Source organism: Beta vulgaris, chromosome 2, assembly GCF_026745355.1.
Source record: "Beta vulgaris subsp. vulgaris cultivar EL10 chromosome 2, EL10.2, whole genome shotgun sequence".
NCBI lineage: Eukaryota > Viridiplantae > Streptophyta > Magnoliopsida > Caryophyllales > Amaranthaceae > Beta > Beta vulgaris.
Window position 1 is genome coordinate 26,900,803 of NC_079203.1, and position 27,935 is coordinate 26,928,737.

At 36.5% G+C, this 27,935-nt stretch overlaps 1 protein-coding gene and 1 long non-coding RNA gene across 3 annotated transcripts; one reads left to right on the forward strand and one right to left on the reverse strand.

Annotated features, from left to right (window-relative positions):
- Nucleotides 1-648: 648 nt before the first annotated feature.
- Nucleotides 649-14,273, reverse strand: LOC104906135 (syntaxin-61). Of its 2 annotated transcripts, none has more exons than XM_019252318.2 (8): nt 14,032-14,273; nt 13,830-13,910; nt 13,533-13,646; nt 12,277-12,394; nt 11,706-11,884; nt 1,341-1,431; nt 1,090-1,155; nt 649-980 (listed from the first exon to the last, which is right to left on the reverse strand). In XM_019252318.2, exons 3-8 carry the CDS (start codon nt 13,607-13,609, stop codon nt 870-872), a joined length of 642 nt encoding a protein of 213 aa, XP_019107863.1. In that variant the 5' UTR covers nt 13,610-13,646; nt 13,830-13,910; nt 14,032-14,273; the 3' UTR covers nt 649-869. The 2 variants fall into 2 exon arrangements, with proteins under 2 accessions (XP_019107863.1, XP_010693150.1); XM_010694848.4 differs by having other exon boundaries at nt 12,277-12,390; nt 14,032-14,272.
- A 6,225-nt stretch (nt 14,274-20,498) lies between these two features.
- LOC104906134 (uncharacterized) lies at nt 20,499-26,416 on the forward strand. Its single transcript, XR_007271178.2, has 4 exons — nt 20,499-21,254; nt 22,150-22,214; nt 23,962-24,202; nt 25,648-26,416. It is a non-coding gene; the product is annotated as an uncharacterized LOC104906134 (long non-coding RNA).
- Nucleotides 26,417-27,935: the final 1,519 nt, after the last annotated feature.

Consider the following 27,935-nt stretch of genomic DNA (forward strand, 5'->3'; position numbering starts at 1 on the left):
GCTGTTTGTAGCCTGGGCTTGAGTGTTATCCTTGTACTCTCTTTTTTTGGTTGTCAATAACAATTTTGAATTGCCAAAAAAAAAAAAAAATTGCAAAACAACAAAGAGAAATATGTTTTCATAAAAGCAACAAGGTTTTGTTTCCAATGTACAACAAGAGAGAATTAGATCGACATACACAACACTAAAAGCTGACATAGCCACATAGGAACCCTTCGAAAAAGAAGAAAAAGAAAACTGAAATAGGAATCTCAAAAAATAAGGCCTTGTTTGGTTGACAAAACAAATCATGAGAAGTGCAAATTCCTAGGAAGTAGAAGTATATGAAGTTATTTGGTTGGCAAAATCATGGGAATTTGCACTTCCTAGGAAGTTCTACTTCCTCCAAAATGAAGGAAGTTACTTACCTAGGTCCCCCTAGGTAAGTAGAGCTTCCCATAGGAAGTTCTACTTCCCATTACCAACCAAACACAATTTTACACTTCCTAGGAATTTTAAATACATGGCAAAAATAACTTCCTAGGAAGTATGACTTCTCATATACAACCAAACAAGGCCAATGTCACTTTTCTGTAAAATCAACATACCGTGAACCTTTCCAAAGATGACATAAACCATACTTCGTTGGTGCACAAGATACAGAGGCCATAAACAATAAGAAAATAATAGTAAGGAAACAAATTCTGAGAAGTACCACGGAGAAAGTTACAATTAACATCGATTCATTGTTCAAATAATGTGGTGCACTTTACACAAAACGAAGACTAAAATGAAGTATAGCAGTGTCTTTTCTCTTTTTTGTCCACTTACAAAGTGCCAAGTATCTGCAGACCAGCAAGCATTATGAAACCACAAAAAAAATCCTATTTCTAAGTAAAGAAAACAAGGATGAAGAGTACTATAAACAGAACCACCAAGAACAGTATCATCATTATTTGGCCCTTCGCTCCTGCCTTTTTCATAACAATTGAGACCTTTTTCTGCAACCAAAAGTATTGTAGAAGCACAGAGAGATTTATTAGATGTTTGTTTCGAGTACCTAATATATGCCAAGAATCATAACGACATATATATCTGAAGTGGAAATACCTGAAGAAAATCCAGCCGATTTGAGGTGGTGTCCATTTCAACACCCAATTCGTCGATTATTTTTTCCTGCGGCAACAAAAGAAAGCAATATTATGGCCGAGTTTGCACAATAGAGATCAGAACATGAACCTTAAATGTACGGAAAAAGACTAAGCTCCGAATTGGACACAACAGAATATAATGAACCATATTATCTTAAAATGGTTTAACAATCTTGTTTACTCCAAGTTCACACTAGGAAATGTACTAACATGTGCAAGTAATTCATCGTGGATGGTAAGCCCAACATTTCCAATTCTCTGAACACTGGCACTCAGTTCATCAAGCTCTTCATCTTGTTGCCTGTAAGCGTAAATATAGGTTAGGCTGAGTCAATTAACATAAAAAATGAAGCAATTACTTGACTACGACTCCGGCTACGTACATCATTAATCAAAAAGAAGTGGGCATAAGGGATAAATTGGGAATATTGAACCTTTCGTTCAGATTAGTTGCTATAACACCATGCTCTCTGGTACAAGAAAAATAATAATAATAATAATTCTCCTAAAACATGCTCAACTACTGTATTATATACACAAACATTCATAAAAAATTACAAGGCTTTCCAAAAGTGACGGTTAACGGAATGCCAAGATGCTCCTTGAGTGAGTAAACGTTAATGACACAGATCTGTTTTTAGTTTCACAATAAGATCATTCATGTCATGTACACCAGTCTTTATCCCCTCTTCTAAACTCAGAAAACAACGACTACGACTAACTAAACATATGGCTTTGACACATTCTAATTGACTTAGGAGGAAACAAGCTCGATGAAACTAAAGTACACAAAATTTAAGAACCATGGTGAGTTAGAAAGGCCCTGGCAGCCTGCTTTTGAGAAGGAGAAGCATGAACCTAAGGGCAATTGAAAAAAACATACAAAAGTGAATGGAGGTGGTTATAGTCTATAGATGGGATGAGAAGGTGATTGTGTAAGGAAGAATGAGACTAAAACCCTTTCATTTTGGGGGCACTACCAGTATACCACAATAGTTACCCACCAACCCCTAGGGTAATTGTATTACCCCCAAAATGAGGGCTATATCGCCCTTCCCTCCACCACTATCTTTATTATATTTTTAATGTGCCCCTTTTTTCTCTAGTGTAATGCATCACCCCCTAAACGGGCTATATCCCCCTTCGCACCCCCACCCTTGACCCTACTAGCATTATCACTACTATTTTCCTTCTCTCTATTTTGTTTTCATTGTGCCCGTTATAGCACTACCTCCAAATCAAGCGTACTCGATAATTACAGGTAAGCATCACCATTATCGCTTCCTCTCTTACCTTCTCCATGCTTCTCCCCTCCCCCCCCCCCCCCCCCCAATTCTTTCCAAAAGTTTCTTACTCTCCTTGCTTCTCTCCTCACAAAATCATACCCAAAGAAAAGGAGGTAAGACAGAGAAAGAGACATAGTAGATGCATAGCTGCTATCCTTCTTAGAAGAAGCGGGCAGTAAATGCTGCATACCTCTGCCCTATTTTACTCAATTTATACATGCGTAGAAGTATACAGACGTAAAAGTCAGCTAAATCAATGACAATAAGACCCTTGAACTTTCTTTCATCGACCAAAAAGAGAGCCCAACCTGCGAGTTAACTGAATAACAAGTAGGAAGCAAGCATCAGTTCACGTCCACTTTCATGACTGGTTAGATGAGTGCATCCTCAAAAGTGACAAACTGGATGATTGTTTATACTTCCTCTATATTTTTTAGTTGAACCATTTGCTTTTTCACGTACTCCAACACGCTTCTTTGTACATTAACATCTCTAATTGCGTATGCAATGAATCATCTTAATACTGTTCGTATTCTGATAACTTACAAGAGAAGGAACAAGGGCAAAAGGGGAACGAACAGCCAACATGAGGGCAATAAAATCTTTTATCATGCAGTCCTGACATTCTGTTATTTCTAATTATTCCTAAGTAGATTCTCTGTCAAGTCCACTGTGTGACAGCTGGATAGCAGTGAGTTGTGGAGTTTTGTAATAAATAGGCAGCCGCTGAGGCCATTAGGGGAGGTATTGAGAAATTACAAGAGAAAAGTGATCTCTGGGATAGATCTCACCATTCGAATGTGAGAATTGTGTTGGATTTTCCTGATCTTAAAACAATCTATCTTATAGCTTTCTTATTCTGTCATTTAATCATTATTTCCTAGCTTTTCTTGGCCAGTTCATTGCAAATCTGGTATCAAAGCGAGGTAAACACCCTTATCCATTTCTGATTTTCTTTCTGAGGTGACAAAGGTGGGAGCGAGACAAAACGCCCTAACGATCAACCAACTGGAGCAGCAACTGACTGCAATCCAGGTTGGCCTTCCCGAGGAGCTGCCAAGAGCAGTGCAGAGGGTAAAGAACCGATGCAGCTAGCCATGAATCTGTTGACCAAGAAGGTGGAGGGCATGAACCAACGCTTCACAAATGACTTAGGTCAAAACTCCACTCGCTCAGAGGGAAGGACAGACTGATCTCACGAAACTCAAGAAGCGATGATCGCGACAATCCGGGCTGACTTGGCTAAGTTTGAAGCACAGGTTAGGTCCAACTGGGCTAAGGAGGTAGCTTTCGGGGATGGCGCAGAGTTCACTTTTGAGAATGTTCGCAATGGAGCTCAGGTTGGAGATTTAAGAAGTTAGACATGCCCACTTTCAACGGTCAAAAACCCGGACGGGTGGATCATCGAACATAGAGATTTTTCAAGTTATGCCGGTTGAACAAGGATAAAAACGAGGTGGCAGTGGTGGCCCTCGACGTAGTCTTTTGAATCAATAGAAGAACCACCGGCATCCGATTAGGAGGTGGGAGGAGTTGAAGTGCCTACTTCAACAATTCTGATCTAAGTTCAACGGCTTTATCCGCGAACAGGGAGTGTGGGGGTGGATGGGTACTGCCATAAGTTTATTAAGCTACTGGCTCCTTTCGGGAATGTTCCAAAATAAATTGCTAAGTGCCTCTTCATTATTTGGCTGATAAGATCAAGTCTGAACTGGGGTTTTGGGCCCAACCAACCTTAGATCAAGTCGTTGACCTTGCCTCAAAGATAAGCTTGGGCCTAATATTAACCAGAGTCCCGTATCTTTTCCATATTTGGATCCACATCAAATCGGGGTCCGCCCAAATCCAACATATTTCACCTAAACACATACAAACCCCCAACCCCAAAAATACCCAAACCCTAACCCACAAATGAGCTCCCTTCAATCCATAGAATCTAACTCTTTTTTTTATGTGGCCCGACCTATGGGTGAGGTTAGACAGCTAAATGATAAGGAGTATCAACTTCGAAGAGAAAAAGGTTTGCGCTTCAAATGTGACGAAAAATAGACAATGGCCATTGTTACAGGAGAAAGAAAATGAGTGTCTTCTTGACCCAAGAAGAAGAAACCCCTGATTGTGAGTCTGTGAGCCCATTGAGGTTTTAAACACCCCTCTAAACCCAATAGAAGAAGCGGTCCACACTAAGGTTTTTCTAAACTCAATAATGGGCATTACTAGTCCAAAACTTTGAAACTTAGAAGGAGTATTAATGGAGAACTAATTGTGATAAATGATCCACGAGCCACACATAATTTCGTGTCCACTAAGCACATCCCAATTACTCCTACCAAAGCCTTTGGGGTGTCATTGGGGATCGGAGAAACAATGCAAGGGGAAGCAGAGTGCAAGAAGTTATGGCTTCATTCACAAGGGATGGATGTGTTGGAGGATTTTCTTCCTCTCCCATTAGGTAATTCAGAACTAATATTAGGCACTCAATGGCTAGAAAAAACGGGTACCACGATAACCGATTAGGAGACCTAAACCCTCAAATTCCAAGTGAGATTTGAGGCCATCACCCTAAAAGAAGATCCACCATGGGCACTCTGGTATTTCTCTAAAATCCATGTTCAGGACTATAAGGAAAAAGGAGAGTTTACCTCGGGCTATGTAGGAGTTCGTAAACACCTATGTTATCGTTTTTGACATGTTAGCACTCCATCACCTTGAAGCAAGGCACTAACCCAGTAATCTGTTTTATGCTTGTATCTTGTAAATTCACTTGCGGTGTTTTATGCTATGCTTGATCTTGTAAATTCACTTGTAGTGTTTTATGCTATGCTTGATCTTGTAAATTCACTTGTAGCTAATGGCTTATTTGTGTTTTCTTGCACGCAATAAGACTAAGTTTTCTTCTTTTTTTTGCATAGTATTTCTTCGGCAAAGAATTCCGATTCATGAGAAGAAAGGTAGATTCCTCATTTGGCAACGAATTGGATCCACTCCAATTTGAGAAAAAATGGGACTTTTGGCTAGAGAAAGGTTTTGTTACATGGGTGTCAGGCCATATAGGTATCCCCAATTTCAGAAGAATGAGAAAATAAGATTAACAAACTCATGAAGAAAATGATCCTAGCAGGTATAATCCATCTACATCCTATAGCTTACTATATCAAACTTTTAGGGACACGGGCCCAAAGAAAAACCCATTTATGAAAAATAGTTGATGGCAATGGTGTTAGTTGTGCAGAAGTGGAAGCACTACCTCTTGGGGAGGCACTTTGTGATCCACTCCGCATAATTTAAGGTACCTAATGCAACATAAAGAGGTAGGCACTCATTGATGCAAAAAGGTTTCGCATTTGTTCTTCTATTTCTTGTTTGTTTTATATTATATTGAGTTGTATTCAATTAGAATGTTAGGTATCTTGTAAACCTCCTTATTTAGGTTCATCAAGGTTATTTAATCGAGGTTAGAGAGGTTATAATTAGAGGTTATAATTAGAGAGTTTACTTAATTTATGTTTTCAATTTTTCGGTTTTAGCATAGGTTGCTTGTAACCTAGATTTTGTTAGGGTTGATGGTTGTAATCAGGGCCAAAAATTATATAAGCAAGCAGCTAAATGTAGGAATCCACCTATGTGCTTAAGCAGAGGTTACCCAGTGAAGGAGGAAAAGCTAGCAAGCAACACCGCCATAGCTAGCGGTTTCGTGCGCAATTTTCAAGGCTTCTGGGCATCATTTCTGGTCTACATCGTGTGAGCACTCGTTGGAAAGCTCTTCAAGTCTAGAAGAACCTCCAATTGGCTTCATGGCCAAATGATGAGCCAAATCAAAAGAGATAGCCAAAATGGTAAAGGTGTGCAAGTGTGCAACTTACAAAGAATCCTATGTTTTGATTTCCCTTGTATTTCTTTGGTTTTTCTATAAGTTGAGGAGGTTTAGGAAGTCTACAAATACCCCTTTCAGTGTTCATTCGTAGTGTGTGTGTTGTTGAAATAGAAAGTAAGCTTTCAGTTTGATTTAAGAGTTATTAACTCTAAGTGCATGAGACTGCGATCTTCTGTGGACAACTTGAACTGCGACTTCAAGAGAACCTCTCTAAACTGCGATTTGGGAGCCTTATCCTTTTATTCTGTTTCATTATTGTCTCATAAACACAAAAACCAAAAAGCGTAGTAGTTAGTCAAGTCAATTCCGTATCACTTGGTATTAGAGCTTAGGTTGTAGCCACAAAGAAACCGATCATTTCTTAGCTAGTTTACTGCACATGAACCATTAAACCTTCTTTCTTTGCTTAAAATGGAGAATGTTGTAACCTACTTGCAGAGCAAATAGTATCACTTATGGAGGAGAATGTCAAGATTGTGGCACCACTTAACTGCTTATATGGAGACATCCGTAAGATGAAGGAGAAAACAACTGGTGAAGCTTTTGTCACGTCAATTGGTGTTCGAAGGAAAGAAGTAGTAATGAAACTAAGACATCTTCCAGAATTGATCACACTTGATCCTGAAATCTACCTAGATTGGGAAGAGGATGGAACGTCTTTTCCAAGACAAAAACTTGGATGATAGTAAGCATTTCTCTTATGCTACTCTTAATTTATCTAAGTACGCATCTTTATGGTTGGATAGTTTGCAACCTAAACGTTTAAGAGAGCATAAAGTTCAATTAGCTACTTGCAATGAACTTAAAGATAAGATGAGAAAACGTTTTGTTCTACGAACTTATAAGCAAGATTTGTATGTGAAATTGCACTCTTTGCAACAAAATCATCTTATTGTGGAGCAACATATATGGCTTGTGATTGTAAGGATGAGGAAGAGCAAAAGATGGTCAAGTTTCTGTTTGGTTTATCTACCCCTATTGCTAACCATGTTGAGTTGCAACAATATTATTCTTTTTCTTTTGATGAATTATGTTCATTAGCTTCTAATGTGGAAAGGCAACAAAAAGAAGTTAAGGGGAAGAGCATCAGAAGGTGTAGTGGAAAAAGAGCAACTCATACCATTGTTACTCCCAAGCAATGAAAGCTAGAACATGTTTTAAGTGCCAAGGTCAAGGGTATATTGTCAAACAATGTCCAGATACTTATAAGTTATAACTATGGAGGAACATTAATTGTTCATGACTAAGAGGATAAATGAAGGAATAAGTGACGCAGAGGAAGAAGACAAACCAAAAAAGACTCCAATTCATGATAAAGCAGATTCGGAGTTTTGGACATCTACTCCTATGGTGAGCCTCAAGAGGAAAGACATACTATGGTGCTAAGAAAAACTTCTTTTTTTTCCAGTGCCATAAGAAAATCAGGAGCATGAGCAAAGGAAAAATCTTTTCAAACTCGTTTGATTAATGGTAAAACCTTTTCTCTCATCATTGATAGTGGTTCATGTACTAATGTTGTTGCTCAAAGTTTAGTAGATTCACTTAAGCTGAAAGTACAAGAACATCCTAAACCCCAAAAATCAAGTTGGTTAAGTGATAATGGAGAAGTTTAGGTGAAGAAACAAGTACTTGTATCTTCTCAGATTGAAGGGTATAAGGAACAACTTTGGTGTGATGTTGTGCCTATGATAGCATGCTCTTTGACTCTTTGTTGCTTGGAAGACCATGACAATCAGATTGTCATATAATTCACCATGGATGAGAAAAAATCTATTCAATTCTTATTGGAGATGAGCATATTGGATTATTACCTCTAAAAGACATATCAAACCTCACCAGAAACAAATGTTAAAACTAATCTTCATGTTTGCCAAAGTTCATGCAAGGAAGAAGTGTTAGAAGTGCCTTTGAACAAGAAAGAGAGGCATAAGAAGTTGTTATACACATGCCACAACAATCAGCTAGATGAAGAAGACTATGTATGGTTATCTTTAGAAGCTCAAAAGCTTCATGTCAATCATAAAGATGAAGAGCCAATTGATGACGGATAGTTAAAAAAATAGGTTATGAAACCTATAAAGTCCTTCTGAACAATGGACTATGTGCTACACTCGGAGTGAGTGACTTGGTTCCATGCTTTGATGGAACTTGAGGGCAAGTTCTCTTCAAGAAGGAGAGAATGCTACAAAATGATTTCACATCTCTTCTTCTATTTCTTGTTTGTTTTGTATTATATTGAGTTGTATTCAATTAGTATGTTAAGTGTCTTGTAAACCTTCTTATTTAGATTAATTAAGGTTGTTTAAGTTAGAGAAATTAGAATTAGAGAGTTAAGTAATTTCAGTTTTAAGTTTTGCGGTTTTGGCATAGGATAGGTTGCTTGTAACCTAGATTTTGTTAGCTTAATGGCAGTTGTCTCCTGCGTGTCCAATTAAATCGTGTGACCATTCGTTGGAAAACTCTTCAACTCTAGAAGCACCTCCAATTGGCATCGTGGCCAAATGATGAGCCAATCAAAAGTAGAGCTGAAATGGTGAAGGTGTGCTGATATGCAACTTACAAGAGTCCTATTTTGATTTCCCTTGTATTTCTTTGGTTTGTTTATTAATTGAGGAGGATTAGGACCTCTATAAATACCCCCTAGGTTAATTATTTGTAGTGTGTGTGCGTGTAATTGTTGAAATAGAAAGTAAGCTTTGAGCTTGTTTCAAGAGTTGTTAATTCTAACAACTTTAGGTGCATGAGACTCCGATATTGTGTGGCAATCTTGAACTGCGACTTAAAGAGAACCTCTCCAAACTGCGATTTGGGAGCTTATCCTTTTAGTTTGTTTCATTATTGTCTTGTAAACACAAAAATAGTAGTAGTTAGTCAAGTCATCTTTGTATCACTCATTGTCAAAGGTGGATGAGCAAGCTTTTGGGCTATGACTTTGATATTAAGTACAAGCCAATACCCTCCAATAGGGTAGTCGATGCCCTTTCCAGCCAATTAGCTAGCCACATAGAGTGTGGTGCACTCATTTCACCCCCACTCTACCTCATGGTCTAATATACAACATCAAGTATCCTCATACACCTTCATCTAAGTAATGATGCGAGATTGGGAGAAAGGAAAGGACCTTCCAAAAGAGTTCACAGTGGATCAAGGAGTACTTGGTAAAAAGGGTGCATAGTGTTGCTTAGCCAGTCTAGCCTTATCCCTTAGACAATCTATTCTCAAGGAGTATCATAACACTTCGAGTGGTCACTTGGTAGATTTCAAAACCTACCAAAGAGTGTCTAATGAGTGGTATTGGCCATGCATGAGGAAAAAGATAACCACCTATATTCTTACCTGCCCTTCAGTACTAGAGGGCTTCTTCCCTTAAATTAGTAGGCCACCTATAAACCCCTGCCAGTTCCAACACAAGTATGGCAAGATATCTCCATGGATTTTGTAGGTCTTCCTATATCTCATGGAGTTGATATTGTACTAAAAGTAGTTGACAGATTAACTAACTACTGCCATATTTTATCTCTCAAACACCCTTTCACAACTACTATTGTAGCTCACATCTTTCCCCTCAAAAAAAAAAAATTGTAGCTTACATCTTCAATAGAGAGATGGTAAGGCTTCATGGATTCCCCTCTTCCATTGTCTCTGACACAGATAGGATCTTCCTTAGTCTGTTCTGGAAGGAGTTGTCAAAGTTGCATTACAAGGGACTCATCTGAATAGCAGCACAGCCTATCACCCACAATCTGATGGGTAAAAAGAGGTGGTAAACAAATGGCCTGAAGGCTACCTAAGGTGTTCTATCATTGGCAACCAAAAACTTGGGCACATTAGCTCCTCAGCAGCATACAGTTACAACACTGCCACACATGCCTCCACCAACTGCTCACCCCTCAAAGCCTTGAATGGCAGGGATCCAGGTTTGAACGGGGAACCACAGCTGCCTCATCATTGAAAGACCAACTGTTAGAGGGGAATGCCATCCTCGATGATCTGGAATTCCATATGCACAAATCACAGAACAATATAAAAGCTCCAAGAAGATGGGGAAAGGAGATATGTGCACTATGAAGTTGGCGATATGGTTTATTTGAAGCTGAGAGTCTGAAACCCTACAAGCAACAATCTCTGGTTTAAGAAACTGGCTGCCACAACTATGGCCCTTTCCAAGTAACCAAGAAAGTGCGAAAGGTGGCATACCAATTGAATCTTACCCCTCATGCCAAAGTTCACCCCTAGCTCAAGAAGGCTTTGAAAACTCATAATGCCACTCACATCTATCTCATCATTGAAGACAAACCTGAAGCTGCATTGGGGGTCAGACAGGTGACCAAGGGCTCACACACCTCCATAGAAGTGATGATCAAGTGGGGCAACCTTCCTGACTATGAAGCCACCTGGGAGGACTTCTTTGCTCTCAATCACAGATTCCCTACCTTCCACCTTAAGGACAAGGTGAGAGTTTGGAAGGGGGTAATGCTATGAATCAGCCTAATACTAATCCTATCCTGGTAACTTACAACAGAAGGAAGAAGCAAGGGAGAAAGGGGAATGAACAACCAACATGAGGGCAATAGTCTTTTACCATGCAGTCCTGACATCCTGTTATTTTTTATTATTCCTTAGTAGATTCTAAGTCAAATCCACTGTGTGACAGCTGGAAAGGTGATTTGTGAAGTTTTATAATAACTAGGGAGCTGAGGTCATTAGGAGAGATATTGAGCAATTAGAAGAGAAAATTGACCCCTTGGAAGAGATCTCACCTCTCGAATGTGAGAATTGTGTTGGATTTTCCTGATCTTAATACAATATATCTTATTGCTTGCTTATTCTGTCATTTAATCTATTTCCTAGCTTTTCTGGCCAGTTTATAGCAGCATATATATAAAAATTACAAAAAAACTGGCATTTGGAATCCTCGCATGAGATCCTACTTGGGGATTTTTTTTATATATACAATGGTGAGAGAATATAGTGAAAATTGGTTGACGAATAGTACCCAAAAGTGAAATGGTGCAACTAAAAATATACGGAAGGAGCATATAGCATAGTAGTATGTTTGAAATAAAATGTGGCACATAAATACACGGTGGCTACTAGATACGATATGTATGCTTCACCTAGCTGGTGAGCCTAATCCGAAACCAAGTCTGGACCTCTCAATCACAATCAAGTGTATCAGCCATTAGGCTAATAAGATATTTCCGGCTTAAAAATATTGTGGAGGATATATAATTTGGTTTAACTCACATGAACACTAACAAAGGAATAATCTTACAGACCAAATAAGGAAAACAAGTGTCATGCATCATGATGGAGAAAAACAAACGATACAGAAGTGAAAACATCTTCAAAGAAAACAAGCCGAAAAAACACAGGTGATAATATAAGTATTTTTAAAGAAATAAAGGGCATTACTTTATTAGAAGCAATTGTCTGTCTGACTCTGATGATATGAAGTCATCGTTGTGGTGCCCGTATTGGTTGGACCTTTCTGTCTGATGTGGGTGCTCCATTGGAAGCCTCATGAGTTCCAGGTGGGAGTCATGGTAGCTGAGCTCCTTTCCTGCTGATACTTTTTTCTTCATAGTACCCACCTAAGAAACAATCCAGCAGCTTGGGTGAATCAAAAAAATCCTCCTTATGTCTCTAGTATCCTTCTTTCATCTCCATGGTCTGAACCTAATTGCATTTTTAAACAGTAACTAAAATACACAAACGAAAATACAATCTAACTTAGAAGATATCTCACTCGCGTCCTTTTCTTTTAATAAGCAGCAAAGTCCTCTCTAGGCTTACAAAATGTTGCTTAACAATAATATGAAACGACAGTAAAACCCATCAGGAAAATGCCTAAATTGGGGAAAAAGTCCCGAAATTGTGGTGCAGATAAAGAGAACAAAAATTCCGAAACAACCATACACAGTTTACATAGACTTACAGACAACTTTATTTCGTACTAGAAGCCAAAAAGCAGCCTAAATAGTACCTGATCACGTGCTGTTCTGGTCCATCTGCGACGCTTCTCAAGCTCAACCTCATCAATGCCATAATAGGCAGGATCTTTTGCAGCCACAGAAACTGCTTTGTCTAGCTCCTCAACCTTCCTATCCGAAATAAACTTTTAGTCCTGTGCACGATTATTCATAGGGACCAGGAAAGGGAACAACAAGAAGGTGAACTGGAACAAACACTGGATGGCTTCTTACATGACAGAGTTCTCAGCCAGTAGCATAGCACATATAAAACCCAATCAGAAATCTAGCATGTCAGCAAATTGAAACGAGGGATATTCAATGAGACAAGTAGGCAGTTGATTACAACAAGATTAAATCACAATAGAAAGAATCTAGCACTACAGGGAGTAATTGAAGATCAAAGAACCACGTGCTGATTTCTTAACAGCTTCGCAGGATGAAGGTCCAAGGTCAGGGAAAAACCAATCCACCATAAAACTTTAATATTCTTTGCAAAGGGAAAGAAAAGGAAAATACATTCAATAATAGAATTTTCAGATATCAAAAGTTCACGTAGGCACGGATAAGACGTGTTATAGTACACATGTGCAGAAAAAACTCAGCAATCCCAACCAAATTCATTGCGATTTCATGTCTTAAAATCTAAACTAATTCGCACTGAAGTATCGTTAAGACATCAGTTCCTTTCATATCATCTACACAAGGTGAGCAGAAATGAACTCATTTACCGAAACACCATGAAGTTGTATTCATTCTCCCTACTCCAATCTCCATAACTCTCATAAGGCATAACCTTCTCCAATCTCCATCAAAAAGATTCAATCTTCAATATTATGCTGCCTTATTTCCCAGTTTTACTAATGCCCAGCAAAATATCTGAATATGGGATAAAATCAGTCATGTTCTAAGCTTTGTCAATTTTTTTGCCACGATCCCTAGACACCAAAAGCTTACTATTTCAGCTTGCAATGCTAACTAGGAATGCCCAGCAACATTATGCTGCCTTATTTCCCATTTATGTTGTACTAAAAAAATCGTATAGCTAATTAGCTAGACTCCTCAACAACAGGGAACATATGATTTGCTTTACAGGTGGTTCTCATTAACAACTGCACAAAGAAATCCAATTTCGCCAACTATGCTCGAAACATAGCAAACCCACATAGATAATGATCTTGACAGTACCAACTTAATACTAAAACGCAAATAGATTAGTCTTCACAAACTATAAAAAAACAAGAGGGGGCAACAGTATTCATATAAATACCTGCCACTCAATGCTCCCACAGCCGGTACGCAACTCTTCGGTGAGGCGTGCTTGTTCTGCAGTGCCATAAACAGCATGTTCCCATTGACGAAAGCTAGATAATAGCTTATCAATCTACAAAACCATATACCACCACATAAGCAAGAAGAAGCAGAGTAATTCCAAGATTCTTACAGTCCATAGATCAATATACTTATATACCCATATTAAATCAGATACAAATAGTGCAACAAATTAATTTTTATGACGAAATAAAAATTGGACAAAAGAAACAATCACTTGATGCAGTAAACTCACAGATTCCTGGATCTCCTCTTTTACGATGTAAAATGGATCTTGAGCGGAGGACATGAATAATTTCTCTTAAATTTCAGCAAGCTAAAAATGGCAATCCAAGCAATAAAAAGGAAAAAAACAATGGAAATGAAATCAACGACAGAAATTGAAATTTATAACTAGGAAAAAGAACTCAAAACATAATTCGAAATCTGAATTTTACTTTTCTGTTAGCAGACCAGTGAGCTCATCAAATTCGGGAAAAGGGTAATTTGAAGCTAGAAATCAAGAACTGTGAGTGAAATTTGTCAGAAAATTGGAATGAATGAATGTAAAGAGAAATGTCAATTGTAATCTATGGTTATAGGGTTTGTGCTTTTCTGATCTTTTTTTTCTTTTGACGGATCCTCTCTTTGTGTTTTTCTCTAACCTGTGCGCCCAACTCTATGGTAATGGAGGAACAGCAACTCCCTTTTATTTTTTTCGAAAATATTGGATTTTAATAATCCAACCTTTAACGGCCGTTTGGTTAGTGGTTACTAGAATTTTTTGCACGCGATGCGTGCTTGAATTTTTTTTCGAAACAGAAACTCGATTTTCTTTGGCATAAAATTCAAAATTTGAACATTAGACATACAAAGTATAATTGTTTTTAGTTGCAAAATTTGATTGGTTTAGTTTCTGTCACTTAAGTCTCTCACCATTCTTTTTGTTTTTTTTTTATACTTTTCAAAGTTAAATTCTATGAACAAAATAGAAATTTTATTGAATTTATTTATGATTTCTAATATTATAATTTTTTAATTGATTTTTGAATTAAGTACAATACTTCATAAATTGTAAAGAAAGTGGACACTTTGATTTCAAGTCAATTTTTTCATAAGTTGTAGTTTGTAAGTGAATTTTTAAGTTTTTATAAAGTTTTCTCATTTTAGTGATTTGCATAACGTAAATTATGCAATTTTATGATTTTAGTTGACTTGTGAGTGATTGTTATAATTATATTTTTGGTATTTTTGTTTAAAGCCCCCTTTGATTTGTAAGTGAATTTGTAATTTAGTATGGGAAGGGGGGCAAAATAGGCATTTCAAAAAAGGACACCATTGCTCCCCCTTCCCTTATATAATAAAGATAAATAGTGGTAATAGTAATGAAATTTAGTGTAAATTTGTAAAGATTTTCACATGTCCATAACCATGGGAATGGAACTTTGTCACAAAACATGGTTTTTCCTTTATAAATTTTCATTACCACCTAATACCACCTTCCCAAGTGGTAATGGATAGTAATGAGATTTTAGGAAGACAATGGATATCTTGTTATTAAGTAGCATTACCATTGGTAATGACATTGGATTTCTAGTACAAATTTACACTATAATGCATTACCATTCCCACCATTTATATTCTTAGAACAGTCTCATTTATGAGTTATTATTTAATAACTAACTTTTATCCCGTGTAAAATTGCACGGAAAGTTGTATGTAGATATGATTTTGACCTGTACATAATGCAGGTTAATTGTTTTTGTTTATTAAATAGTTGTTTTTGTTCCAAATTTATTGAAATCATAATTATTATAATTCATGCATATAAGGTTGAAAGAATATAAAATGCAAAATTATGTTTCATGATGTATAAATATCCTTTGTTACTACATTTTAAACTTTAAAAATCTTATAATCGTGAATGAAACAAAAAAACATTGAAATGTGCGGGAATATTTTGTTTTATAAACTTAAAATCTTAGGATATTTCTCCTAAAATCATAAATTGAATATTAATTCATGATTTAAAGTTCTTATAATCATATCGTGTAATAACAATATATTTTAAAACCAATTTATGACTCGTGTGTTCAATGACTGATGTAGCTGATGTCATGATAAAATGTACTGGAAGTTTTTTTTTATTGATTAGATATACTAAAAAATATTCATTGAATATTTTATTTATAAAGTTCTTGAGTAACGCATATATACAATAAAATATTGTGAGATGGGAGTAACTTTTGCCTTAAATACGTCAATTTTATTAATGTAAAAGTGACCCATGTAAGATTAAAAGTTACACTTTGTTTAACAGTTACCTCTTTTAACTTGTAAAAATGACCAATTGACTTAAAGTTGATATATTTTGGATAAAATGAGGTGAATTAGTTTGACAATAAATTTGTTATTCATCCAGAGCACACAATAAATTTATTATACATATGATATTTTTTTATATCTCTCATAAATTTTTGTATATTACTTCACTATTACTTTTTCCACTATCGGAAAAAAAAAGTTATTGATAATTTTATCTTTTAAGTACACCATACTAAACTATGAAATAAGATAAATAATTAATAATGATTATGTTCACTAACTTTTTTTTTTTTGGTACAAATGGAGAAGTTAAGGCACCCTTCTCTCAAGGGAGTAACCTAACAAATCTAGGTTTACAAAATAGGCAAGTGTAGGATCATTTCCTGTGTCAACGTCCATTACCGCAGCAGAAATAGTGTGACCTTTTTTTGATAGATAGTCTGCTATGCAATTGGCTTCGCGGAAAATGTGATTTATGGAACAAATAGTCATTTGACTAATTTTTTACCGGATGTCATTAATGAGAGTGTTAATGCTCCATGGACATGAATATCGACCTTGAAGAATGTGAATTACCACCTAATTGTCTCCTTCGACATAAATGTTCTGCATATTGAGATTTTGTGCCAAAATAAGACCATTGCGCAATCCCCAGGCCTCAGCTACAAGAGCTGAAGTTTGACCAAAATGATACGTTTGGGCTGCTAATACTTGTCCGGCAAAGTTACGGATGATTACACCAGCCGAAGCGGAGATCCCAACAACAGAGTCATCAAAATTAAGTTTACAACATCCTTGCGGTGGGGGAGCCATTAAACAGAAACCCTAGTTGGTGGCCTGCACAGTGGGAGGGAAAAGATAGTGTGAGAGATATCTACCAATGAACGAGCGGTCCATTCCTGTTGCAAATGCCAGGCTCTATAGTATATACGATCTATATTGACATTACTTCTTTCAAAAACAATAGAATTTCGTTCTTTCCATATGCTCTAAAGGCTATAGCTAACCAAACGAATAGCTTTAGAACGGTGACGAAGTGAGGCAAGACATTGTTCAATATTAGTAGATATAGTAGACCAAATATTTTGTCTTATATGATTAGAGTTCCAATATTTTTTAGTAATAGGGCATGTAAAGAAAAGATGACTTATGGTTTCAGTTCCTGTATGACACATAGGACAATGAGAGTTATCTGTTATTTGTCTTGTTACTAATTTTGACATTACAGGGAGGCCATTATGCAGAATCTGCCATAAGAAAATCTAAATTTTGAGGCAATATCAATTTTTCAAATCCAATGGAATGGCCAAGGGCTATGAGCTTTTAAATTCAATCCATGCGCAAGCCAAGTTGCTGAATTGATTGTAAATTCACCTGAGCTAGTAAGACCCCAGAATGGAGAATCCGGCATATCATGGGAGGGGATAGGGATACCTAAAATTTTATGAACAATATGTGTAGGTACTAATTGTTGTAGCATTGGGATATTCCATTCCCGGGAAGGCAATATAACACTATAAACAGTTAGCTCAACATTTTCAATATTACTTATATCTAGATTAAGAATTTCAATTAGGTTTTGTTGGGAACACCAATTATCCATCCAAAAATAGATCTTTTCACCTGTTCCAATTTTCCATCGTATACCCTTTCTCAAAAGTTCATGAGTTTGGAGAATGGCTTTCCATATATGAGAGTCGGATGGTTTAGATTTATAGTTATAAAATGAAGTATGTTGCAGATATTTTTATCGCATAAGAGTGGGCCAAAGATTCTTTTGGTCAGTTAATATTCGCCATTGCCAAAAATGCATTATTTACATAAGCCATTTTCCGGAAGTTCAGACCCCCATATTTTTTAGGACGACAAATTTTTGACCAAGCCAGTAACGGGACTCCCGATTTATTGGAAGATGTTTTCCAATAAAAATTACTATTAATGGCATCAATCATAGAGTATGTTTTCCCTGTACCTTAGTACAGGCCATATGATAGGCTGGAGTAGATTCAAGATGGCTTTGTATAAGAATTGATTTCCCAACCTTAGATAGAAAATGATATACCAAGAATTAATTTTACTATCGACTTTTCGTATTAAAGAGTGGAAGTCATTAGGAAGTGGCTTATAACTAGAGAAAATAACTCCTAGATATCGTCCTAAAAAGGTTTTAGGAGTCATGTTAAATATACTAGCAATAGATTATTTTCGTTGATTTGTAACCTATTTAGAAAAAATAATTGCAGACTTGTGAAAATTAAAGAGTTGTCCAGAGCTTTGGCAGAACGAATCTAATATAAAATTTAAGCGGTGAGCTGATACTGGTTTAGACTTGCAAAATAAAAGACCATCATCTGCAAAGAAAAGCCCAGGTATGGTTTGTGAATTTAGAGCTAATTTGATGCCGATTCCTAACTTTGGGGTTTGTGCTGCAAAATGTAATTGTCTACCGAGTATATCCATACAAATAATAAAAGTGTATGGTGACAGTGGGTCGCCTTGTCTGATTCCCCGAGTAGGCCTAAAGATAGAGGTAGTGTCTTGGTTAATTACAACGGAATACGATACAGATGTGATACATTGCATAATCCATGTGATCCATTTCGGATGAAAACTATAACTTTTTAGTGCATGACTTATAATGTCTCATTCTAGATGGTCGTATGCTTTTTCCATATCTAATTTGAGAGCAAACCAACCAATCTTGCCTTTTGATTTATTAAAGATATTTAGGACTTCTTATACGATGAGTACATTGTCATGTATTTGTCTACCTGGCGTGAATGCATTTTGAAAAGGGCTAATAATTCTGGTAAGAATGGGCCGAAGTCTTGCAACTAAGATTTTGGAAATGATTTTGTACAAGGTAGTACACAAACTGATTGGTCGAAATTGGTTAGCCTTTTGAGGTTGATTAACTTTCGGGATTAAAGTGATCAGAGTATGATTGATACTTCTTAGTAACCTGCCGTACTTAAAGAAATCATGCATTGCTTTACAAATATTTGGGCCTACAATGTCCCAATATTGTTGGAAGAATTTAGCTCTAAATCCATCTGAACCCGGGGATTTAGACGGGTCTATGCAAAAAAGTGCTTGGCGGATTTCCTTATCTAAGATTGGTGCAGTTAGATGTATATTATCTTCTTCTGTTATGATTGAAGATACACAAGGGGTTACAATGTTTCGGTTGGATTGAATTGTCGATTTAAATCGTTCCTGAAACTCAGCTTGGAAAGCATAATAAATTTCAGAAGGGGTATCAACCCATTGGTTCATAGAATTTCTTATTTTTTGAATTTGGAGACGTTTTATTCTGGATGCAATCTTAGAATGGAAAAAGGCAGAATTACGATCACCTTTTGTCAGTCATTGTTTGCGAGAGTACTTGCCCTAATATCGTTGGTTAAAGGATAACAATCTTTCTCGTTGTCTTATGAGACAAACTAAATGTTGCTCAATATGAGCATTATTAGGGAACGATTATAGTTGATTTTGAACATTTAATGGTTTGTTATGATTTTGGTCCAATTTTAGTTGTATATGTCCAAATTTATTCTTGGACCAAATTTTCAATTCTTGTTTCACATATTGGAGCTTTCGAGATATATTATAAAAATGTGATTGAGAGTGTCGCTGATTCCATTGTCGTTGGACTAGTTTTCTGGTAAATGGATCATTTATCCAAGTATTTTGAAATCGAAATCTAGGTGGCTTCTGATATGTGTCTTGAATGTTGACAAAATAATAGGGGCATGATCTGAGCATGTAAATGTGCTATAATGAAGATAAGCGTTGGGATAGTTAATAGCCCACGAAGAGGATACGATACACCGATCAAGCTTTTCATAAATATAATGATGATTGTATCTTTTTTTCCATGAGTAGGAATTCGGGGGACTTAAAACATCTTTTGCATTACAAGCATAAATAAAATCAGATAGAATTTGACAGGGATTATTGTAATCCAGGTTCCCTCCTTTCTTTTCTGAGATATATAATCGTTCATTAAAATCGCCAATAATGCACAAAGGCGTAAGGTACTAAAAAATGAGGTCATATCATTCCAGAAAACGGGTTTTTTCTGAATTTTGAGCTGGTGCGTATAATCATGTTAGCCAAAAGGATGCTAAGCTATTTTTGTTTTGTACGATAAAGTTAGCTAGACGATAGGTGCCTGGTTGTGGAGTAATCGTGAATTCATTATTATTCCAAAGAATCCACATACCTCCACAATGTCCATTTGGATCTATAATAAGTATGTCATCGAATCCTAGTACGTGTTTTTAAAATAATATGTCTACTAATCTTAGAGCTCATTGTTTCAAGAATAATGTAATATCCTAAAAATCTTAAACATATTTAAGTGAATAATTAACATAATAATGTAGTTAGAACATATTTTATTTTATTCGTTCCACTAATTAAGCAACGTATAATAAAATGTATAGAATTTTAACATAAAAATTTACCAACTTAAATTATGATGATATTTTATAATCTACAATTTCATGAGTTAAACAAGAATACTAATGTAGTTGATAATTCATTTAAAGTACAAAATATCAACATTTCACCCAAAGTGTTACTAAGTCACGTTGATAAGTGCTAGTGGGGAAATTTTCTGATTTTTGGTTGGGAAACAAAAAAGGGAAAAAGGAAAAGAGAAAGTCATGGTCAATCCCCATTAATGGTGTCTTCCTCCTCACTCCACCATGTCCATTTGGCACCCATGCCTTCACTTTCTTCTCCTTCTTCAGTCAAATCTGTCACCAATCCTCACAAAAGCTTCCTCAAGTTAACGAAATCAGATTATTTACTTCACCATCTTCCTCCCAACCACTGATTTTTAACTCCAAACTTTCCCTATAAATAGTGATGAATTCAACATCAAGAACACACCAACAACAACCTTCATCATCTCTTCTCTCTAATCAGAAATTCAGTCAATAATCGCCGGAAATTGTAACTAAAAGAAATCAAAAAAGAAAAGAAAAGAGAAAATCCCAAATTCATAATATCTCTCCTCTGTTTCGAACCCCCCACAGCCGACCACCGTCGGCCACCGCGCGCGCCACCTGTGCCGCGCACAGTCCCGCCCCCACCTCGTCACTCGCCGGTCATCAGCCCGCCGCCGGAGATCCGCGCCAGCACCTTCACGTTCGCTCTCTCTCTCTCTCCTCGCGCACTCCCTCTCCTCCTCGCGCTCTCTCTCGTCACTCTCCTTCGTCGCGCCAGCAGCACGAGCACAACGCCACCGCCTCGCCGTCGCACTGCCGCCGTTCGCCGGAGACGCTGCACGCCGGAGCTCGCAGCTCCCTCGCCTCACTCGTGGTCCTCCCTGCTCCTAGTAGCAGAGGTGATGGTTTTTCCCCCTTTTAAATTTCCGATTTCTTATTCTCTAATGCAAGCCCAAGTTTATAACCCTTAACCTTTATTAATTTATTTGGGCCTAGAACCTTGGACTCAGAAATAAACTTAAGTTTTAAATCTGAATTATATCGTTGTTGGGCTAAAGGAGTTAAACTAAAGCTGATTTAGTGCTTTAATATGTCATGTTAGTTTAATTATTAAGTTAAGTATGATGTTGGGCTTATAATCTGATTTACTTAGCTAAGTAATTTAAGTTAATCTTATTACTTTAATATTTTGAGCTTTAGTGGACTGATTTAGTTAGTTTTATTAAACCACCCAACTTACTTACTAAAACTATGTTTTGGACTATAATTCCTAATAACTAAGTTGCTTGAGTTAACTACAACTAATTAAAACTAATTCATTATGCATGTTGTTTATAATTGAGTTTAAGTTATGAGTACTTCACTAATACTTAAGTTCACTTATAATAATTAGTTAATCGACTTGTTAGTTTTAAATGACTAAATAATATTAAAATAATGTTAACGGATCTATTATAACTTTAAACTTAATTAATTTATTAATGAACAACTAATTAGTTATTAACTATGAACTAGAATAATGTTATGCTTTCGAAAGGTTATATATAATATGTAGTAATATAACTTCAATGGTTCGATAATTTTAAAGGTATAGCTAAATGAGTTGTTTCATTAATTCGTTGTTAAAGAGTCACCTTAATTAATTAAAAAGTTATTAACGATTAAGAAATAATGGCCTTTAAGGAGTCCTTTACGACGTTATAATGACCGTTATGACCTTAATAAGCGCTAACTAATATTTAGACTTAAAAGCTAAATAACAAAACGTTCATTAATAAAATTATTCTTGAATAGATTAAGGAAGATAAAGGATATTACAAGCTTCCCCCAGCTATCAAGGTTATCAAGCAGGAATTCAGGTAACATCTACTGCTAACACCCACAATCCCTTTCGAATGATGTTTTATGGTATTTCGCACTATGTTGTTGATTCATGGATTGTGGGATATGAAAGGTTTTACGAATATGATGATTTTCGATGAAATGAAATGACTATGATGTTTATGAAAATATGAGTATGATAACGCTATGGTTTTAATGATGTTTCATGATTATAATTATAATGATGTAATGTAATTATGATATTTGAAACATGATAAAGTAAAGTGAAAGATGGTTCTTGGCAAGTATGTGGGCATAGAAAATGTCACCTATGATGTGACCGCCTTTCTGGCAATATTTGGACACCGAGAGTGTCATCCATTTGTGGCCGCCTTTCTGGCAATATTTGGACACCGAGAGTGTCATCCATTTGTGGCCGCCTTTCTGGCAATATGTGTTTAGGGAGACATCCCTATATGTGATATGTGATATGCGATATTTGCCAAGTTACCAATGTAATAAAGTAAAGATGAAAAGATAATGGTGAAGATTATAATATATTTATGAAATGGTTTTATTATTTTCTCTCCTCCCTGTTTGCTAACAAAATGAGTTGAAATGTTTTACGATGTTAGAGTAGTATGTTACTGAGCCTCGGCTCACGACGTTTTATTTATGTTCTAGGTACTGATGGTGACAATGGGATGGCATAGCAGTGAGGATTTATTTAATATCTAAATTATATAGACTCTCATGGTCTTAATTTAAGTTTATGTCAAAACTCTAACCAGTAATTAAGTCTCTATTAATCATGAGACTAATGTTGGATCTACGTTATGCTTCATGTTATAAGATGTTTGAGTTTATGTTTTTATGTCGCCTTGAATTTTCCTTATGGAAAGTACGGCGGTAACGCGCCGACTATCTAGGTTCCGCTGCTAATAATCGATGAATTAACTTAACAACGATGATTAGAGGTCGGGGCGTTACAAATAATGAATATATTAGGTTTGAATTTTCGAGTGAGATAGAGTAACTCACTTTGTGCATTTTGTTTTTTTGCTCCTTGGATATTCCAACTAATAATTTTCATAGTGTATCAGTAGTGTTTTGTCTACTTGACATAAGACATCAAATGTCTAGGCAAGCATCAAAAGATGCTGGGCAAGGCCATAAGCCATTCCCAATAAATATAACAATATGTCGTTATTAAATACATCAAATGAAATTGTACATACTAAGGAGCCATTTTTTATTCTTGTAAGGCAAGTCCCATATTTCATCACTTTGATGTACTGCAGCAGCATAAGGACAACTATCATATAATATACAAGGCTATCGATTTTTATAAGAGTCTTAGAACAATGAATTTTACATTTTTGAGTGCTCTTGTAATAATCAGATGTTTGATCATAATTGTTGCTATCCTTGTCCCAATGCTGCAAAGCAAACTTGACTCCCATATTGTTGTCGACATACTTGCAGTGAAGTTGTTTGTTTTAGTGATAGTTTATAGAATAGATTGGTAGGATCATACGATTCAAAGGCAATACAAAGCAATTCAGACTTAAAGAGTGAGTTGTTGCCATGAGCTGGTATCCAAAAGAGTGTAATTCCATTAAACTTTGCAGCACAAGACACTCACATATAGTAGTCATTACAATAGGCTTACATAGTAAACTAGTATTGTCTAGATACATAAACTACGATATATTAGTAAGCTAGTAAGGGCAAAATGTTGAGGCAACATCTGATATATCACTTTTTTCTGTTTGGAATATGTAGAATCTTCCTCATCTTCAGTGCGACGTCGTTTTGAAGACTCAGAGGATATTGTAATCTCATTCCCATGACCCAAAGCATCCAAAAACAATTTATCTACCTCCGATAATTCATGTGCAAGTGCAGTTTCAGATGAGGAGGGGCTCAGATGGCCTATATTTGAACCATATTCATTAATAATCGGAGGGAATGCAGGAGGCAGAATGGTAGTACGTAGAGTTTGTAGCGCTTCAACATATTCAGGGTCAGCTTCTTCAATTGTTTCATTAGCTAATAGAGGTTCAAGATTACTTGTAGTATTCACATAAGGATGAGATTTATGCGGGTCAAAAGGGTTCAGATCATCCTTATTGATGTCAGAGGTGGTAACATTGATTTGAGACTTGACTGGGGTCGTAGGCTTTTCTTGCTGGGCTGGTTTCTTAGCTAGTTTGTGGTGTTTTAAAACCTGGGTCTTGGACCTTTGCTTTTTTAGAGGTGGTTGATGTTCGACCTTTGCATTTTTGAACAACTTTTATCCATCTTCCACTAGATTCAGCTTCCTTATGGGGTACTGGAGTTGTCCGGGGGGAGTTAATGGAACTAGCCTTGAGCCTATCCGGTAGGAGATGAAGGTTATGATTTGCCTTTTGAGAGCAAATATCTAAGGTGTGTTCTTCCGATCCACGAAGAGGGTAAACTTCCAACATACCTTCATAAATGAGGAAAATTTCACGCATTTGACCTTGGATATTAATAAGTAAAGACCCTGGAACAGGTTTTATAACTTGGACATTGACATAGACATGGGCATAACGAGCACGAGTACGAGAAAGTGTAAAATCATCTACCCGTATCAGTGGTCATATAGGTGCAAGTAGAGTAGTAAGACAGGTTAAGGACCAGAACTCCATTGGTAGTAGATTAAGGTGAACCTAAATAGCTAGAGAGCAAATTTGGTAAGTAAACGGATTAAAGGCAGTTTGCCAACTAAATAGAGCAAGTACTAGACCTTGAACATACCATGGGCGATGCTCCCAAAACAAATGATTTGTCTTCATGATTTGAAAACTTGAACATAACCCAGCCATTGTCCATTTCAACAAAAGATACCTCGCCCTTAAGTCCACTCCATTCACGACGTAGTTTTGCTATGACTACGAACGAGGGAATAAGGTCTCCAAAAGGCTTACCTAATAAACAAGAGAGTGACATGTCACTTATAAGGTTGTGATCAGGTTCTGGGTTTTTAGCATTCTTTTGGCTAGGTTCATTATTTTCAAATATGGATAATATATCAGGGTTAGCTGGATGAGAATGATGGATAGGGGCATTAGCATATTTAGGTGGTGGATTGGAAGCAGAAGCGATATTTTCATATCCCACACCTGCACTTGTGGATTTATTGAAATTGTGGTACTTGTGTGGAGAGGCTATGATTTCCAGGCACATCTAGGGTTGGTAGTGGGTAATGGACCCTACCCGGATCCGTGGATCCAGATCCATTTTTTAGCGGATCTGGATCCTCAAAATTTGGACCCGGTGGATCCGGGTAGGATCTGGATCCTCGTGTTTGAAAACGGATCTGGACCGGGTAATAAAAAATTACCCGAATCCGGATCCGTTTACCCGTTTTTTAAAGTTAAAATAAAAATATAAAATATAAAACTAAACCTTAAATTCACTTAAGCGTTTCATTCTCTCACGCAGTCATTTCTCTTCGATCTTCACTAGTGCTGCTGCAGTCACGCACTCACACTCACGCTCATGCTAACGCCTCACTCCGGCACCGGACCACCACGCCAGAAGTCAGTCGGACCACCGAGCAGCCGGACCACCGCGCCAGAGCAGCGAGCTTTGCCAGGTAAGCCCTCGTTTCTATCTGATTTTCGCCGGAACCCAATTTTTCTTGACAGCGCACATTGCAGTCGATGTTAGGGCTTGTTGTGAGTTCGTTTTTATGTTGTCATTCCCCCCTTTCTTACTTCGTGAGTCTTGTTTTTTTGCTGTCATTCCCCCCTTTTTTTAATCTCTCTACTTTAATTATAGTATTGAAATTTTGTTGTCTTTATTGATGGGTGGTAATTTAGTAAATGGTAATCGGGTAATACTGTAATAGACTATATTTTAAGCAGGTTTAATAACGACTTTATAAATGAGATTTAATAAGTATAATAGCTGATATTTTCAAACTCGTTTTAGTGCAGTTAGCTATGTTCATATTAGTAAAGAAATTACTTTGAGAATTATTATTTATCGTCTAAAGTAAGTTCCAAGCACAAATAAGTTAGTATGGATTTTATATAATAGAGATATTGAGTTGAGGATTTTAAGCTTTGAAATAAAGAGAAACCCATTTTAATTACAATTTATCTCTCCTCACTCATGTCATCTACTAGATGCTAAAGCATCACTCTCTCTTCTTCATAACTTCTCAATCAAGTGCCAAAGTGTATTTTCCCATAACCAATTGTTTCTCTTCAATTTCAGTTTAATTACCCAAGTGTTAGAATGGGAAAACCCAAAACCAAAATAAAAACCCAAACAATAATTTTCTTCTCCTCTGATTTTATACCCGTACTGTGCATGTTCATTTTTGCATTCTGGATCGAAATTTGCCAAATATCACATGAAAGTTGTAGATCTCGAAAAGTTATTGAACTTAGACCCAAAAATCACTTGATTTGGAGTTCGGAGCTATGAGTTATGGTCTTTGCAAGTTTGGTGTTGCTACCTTCATTTCTCTCTCCTCGTTTTTATTCCGACAATCTGTTCCCCATTATCTAAATATCAATCCAATTTTGCTCTTTATTGCTGAATAAAGTTGTAGATCACTTCGAGCTAATGAATTTGGCACAAAAATCACTTGATTTGGAGTTCGAGCTATGAGTTATGGTCTTTGTAAGTTTGGTGTTCCTATCTTCATTTCTCTCTCCTCTGTTTTTATTCCGACAATCTGTTTCCTCAATTATCTATAACATGCAATCCAATTTTGCTCTTTGTTGCTGAATCAAAGTTGTAGATCACTTCGAGCTAATGAATTTGGGCACAAAAATCGCTCAATTCGGAGTTCGGAGCTATGAGTTACGCCTTACACAAGTTCAGCACTGCTGCTGTACTTTGTGTTGCGCTGCTGCCGTGGTTGGCTTGTTTGCCCATGTTGTCATTGCTAACTTGTTTGCCTTATTGCTGCCATATGTTGGTATTCCTTTCCATATGAAGGTATAAGCTAATTTTCTTAATTCCTCATCTCCTTTGATTCCAATTTAATTGTGGTGCAATTGGATTTTATATTCTGATTTTAGAAATAAACTTGGTTCTCAATTTTGTTATTGATTAGCAAATATAGTTATGATAAGAGTTGTTAAACTTAAAGATTGAATATTTTATCTTTCTTATTGGATTGAACTTCTAATATGAAGTAAGCCTCTTAAGTAAGTTTATAAAAACTGATTTTTATAAATTATGTTGTTTGATAATACTCTCTGAAATCAGAATGATGTTAATTAGAGATAGAATTGATGTTGTGAGTTGGATTAGTAGAATGGGTTGTATATAAGGTTTGTGGTGGTTAGTTCATGGAAGAGTTCAGAAGTATGAGTAATTCAATTTGTTTATCTAAATTTTGTGAGGATGGTTAATGATTGTTGTTATTGTTTTGAGGTCGTTGTTGGAGTATGTATATGGAGATAAATTATGAAGTTCGAGCTATAGTGGTTATCCAGAATGTCGAATTATTGGAAATGTTTCAAGGTACACACATGTCCTTCCACCTTTGAATCTATATTCGTGTTTTATGTGATTTCATGTGCTGAGCTTAATAAGCCTTTTATATAAATACAAAATTATTCAAAGTGTTATTCGTGTGTTTACAAGAGTTGTTAACTACATATTTGGTTTTAAGCTATGAGCGAAAGCTATATATGTGATGAGTTTTACTGAGTGATATTTTTATGAAGAACTGATTGGAGGTAGTTGAATCCTTCAATAATATAGAT

What these genes read in the sequence shown, in the direction of transcription:
- LOC104906135 (XM_010694848.4), bottom strand. Translation starts at nt 13,883, where the DNA reads ATGTCCTCCGCTCAAGATCCATTTTACATCGTAAAAGAGGAGATCCAG. An exon ending in CCAGAACAGCACGTGATCAG is followed by an intron (nt 11,885 to 12,276) that starts GTACTATTTAGG and finishes ATTGTTTCTTAG; the next exon opens with GTGGGTACTATGAAGAAAAA. An exon ending in AGACAATTGCTTCTAATAAA is followed by an intron (nt 1,432 to 11,705) that starts GTAATGCCCTTT and finishes TTACGCTTACAG; the next exon opens with GCAACAAGATGAAGAGCTTG.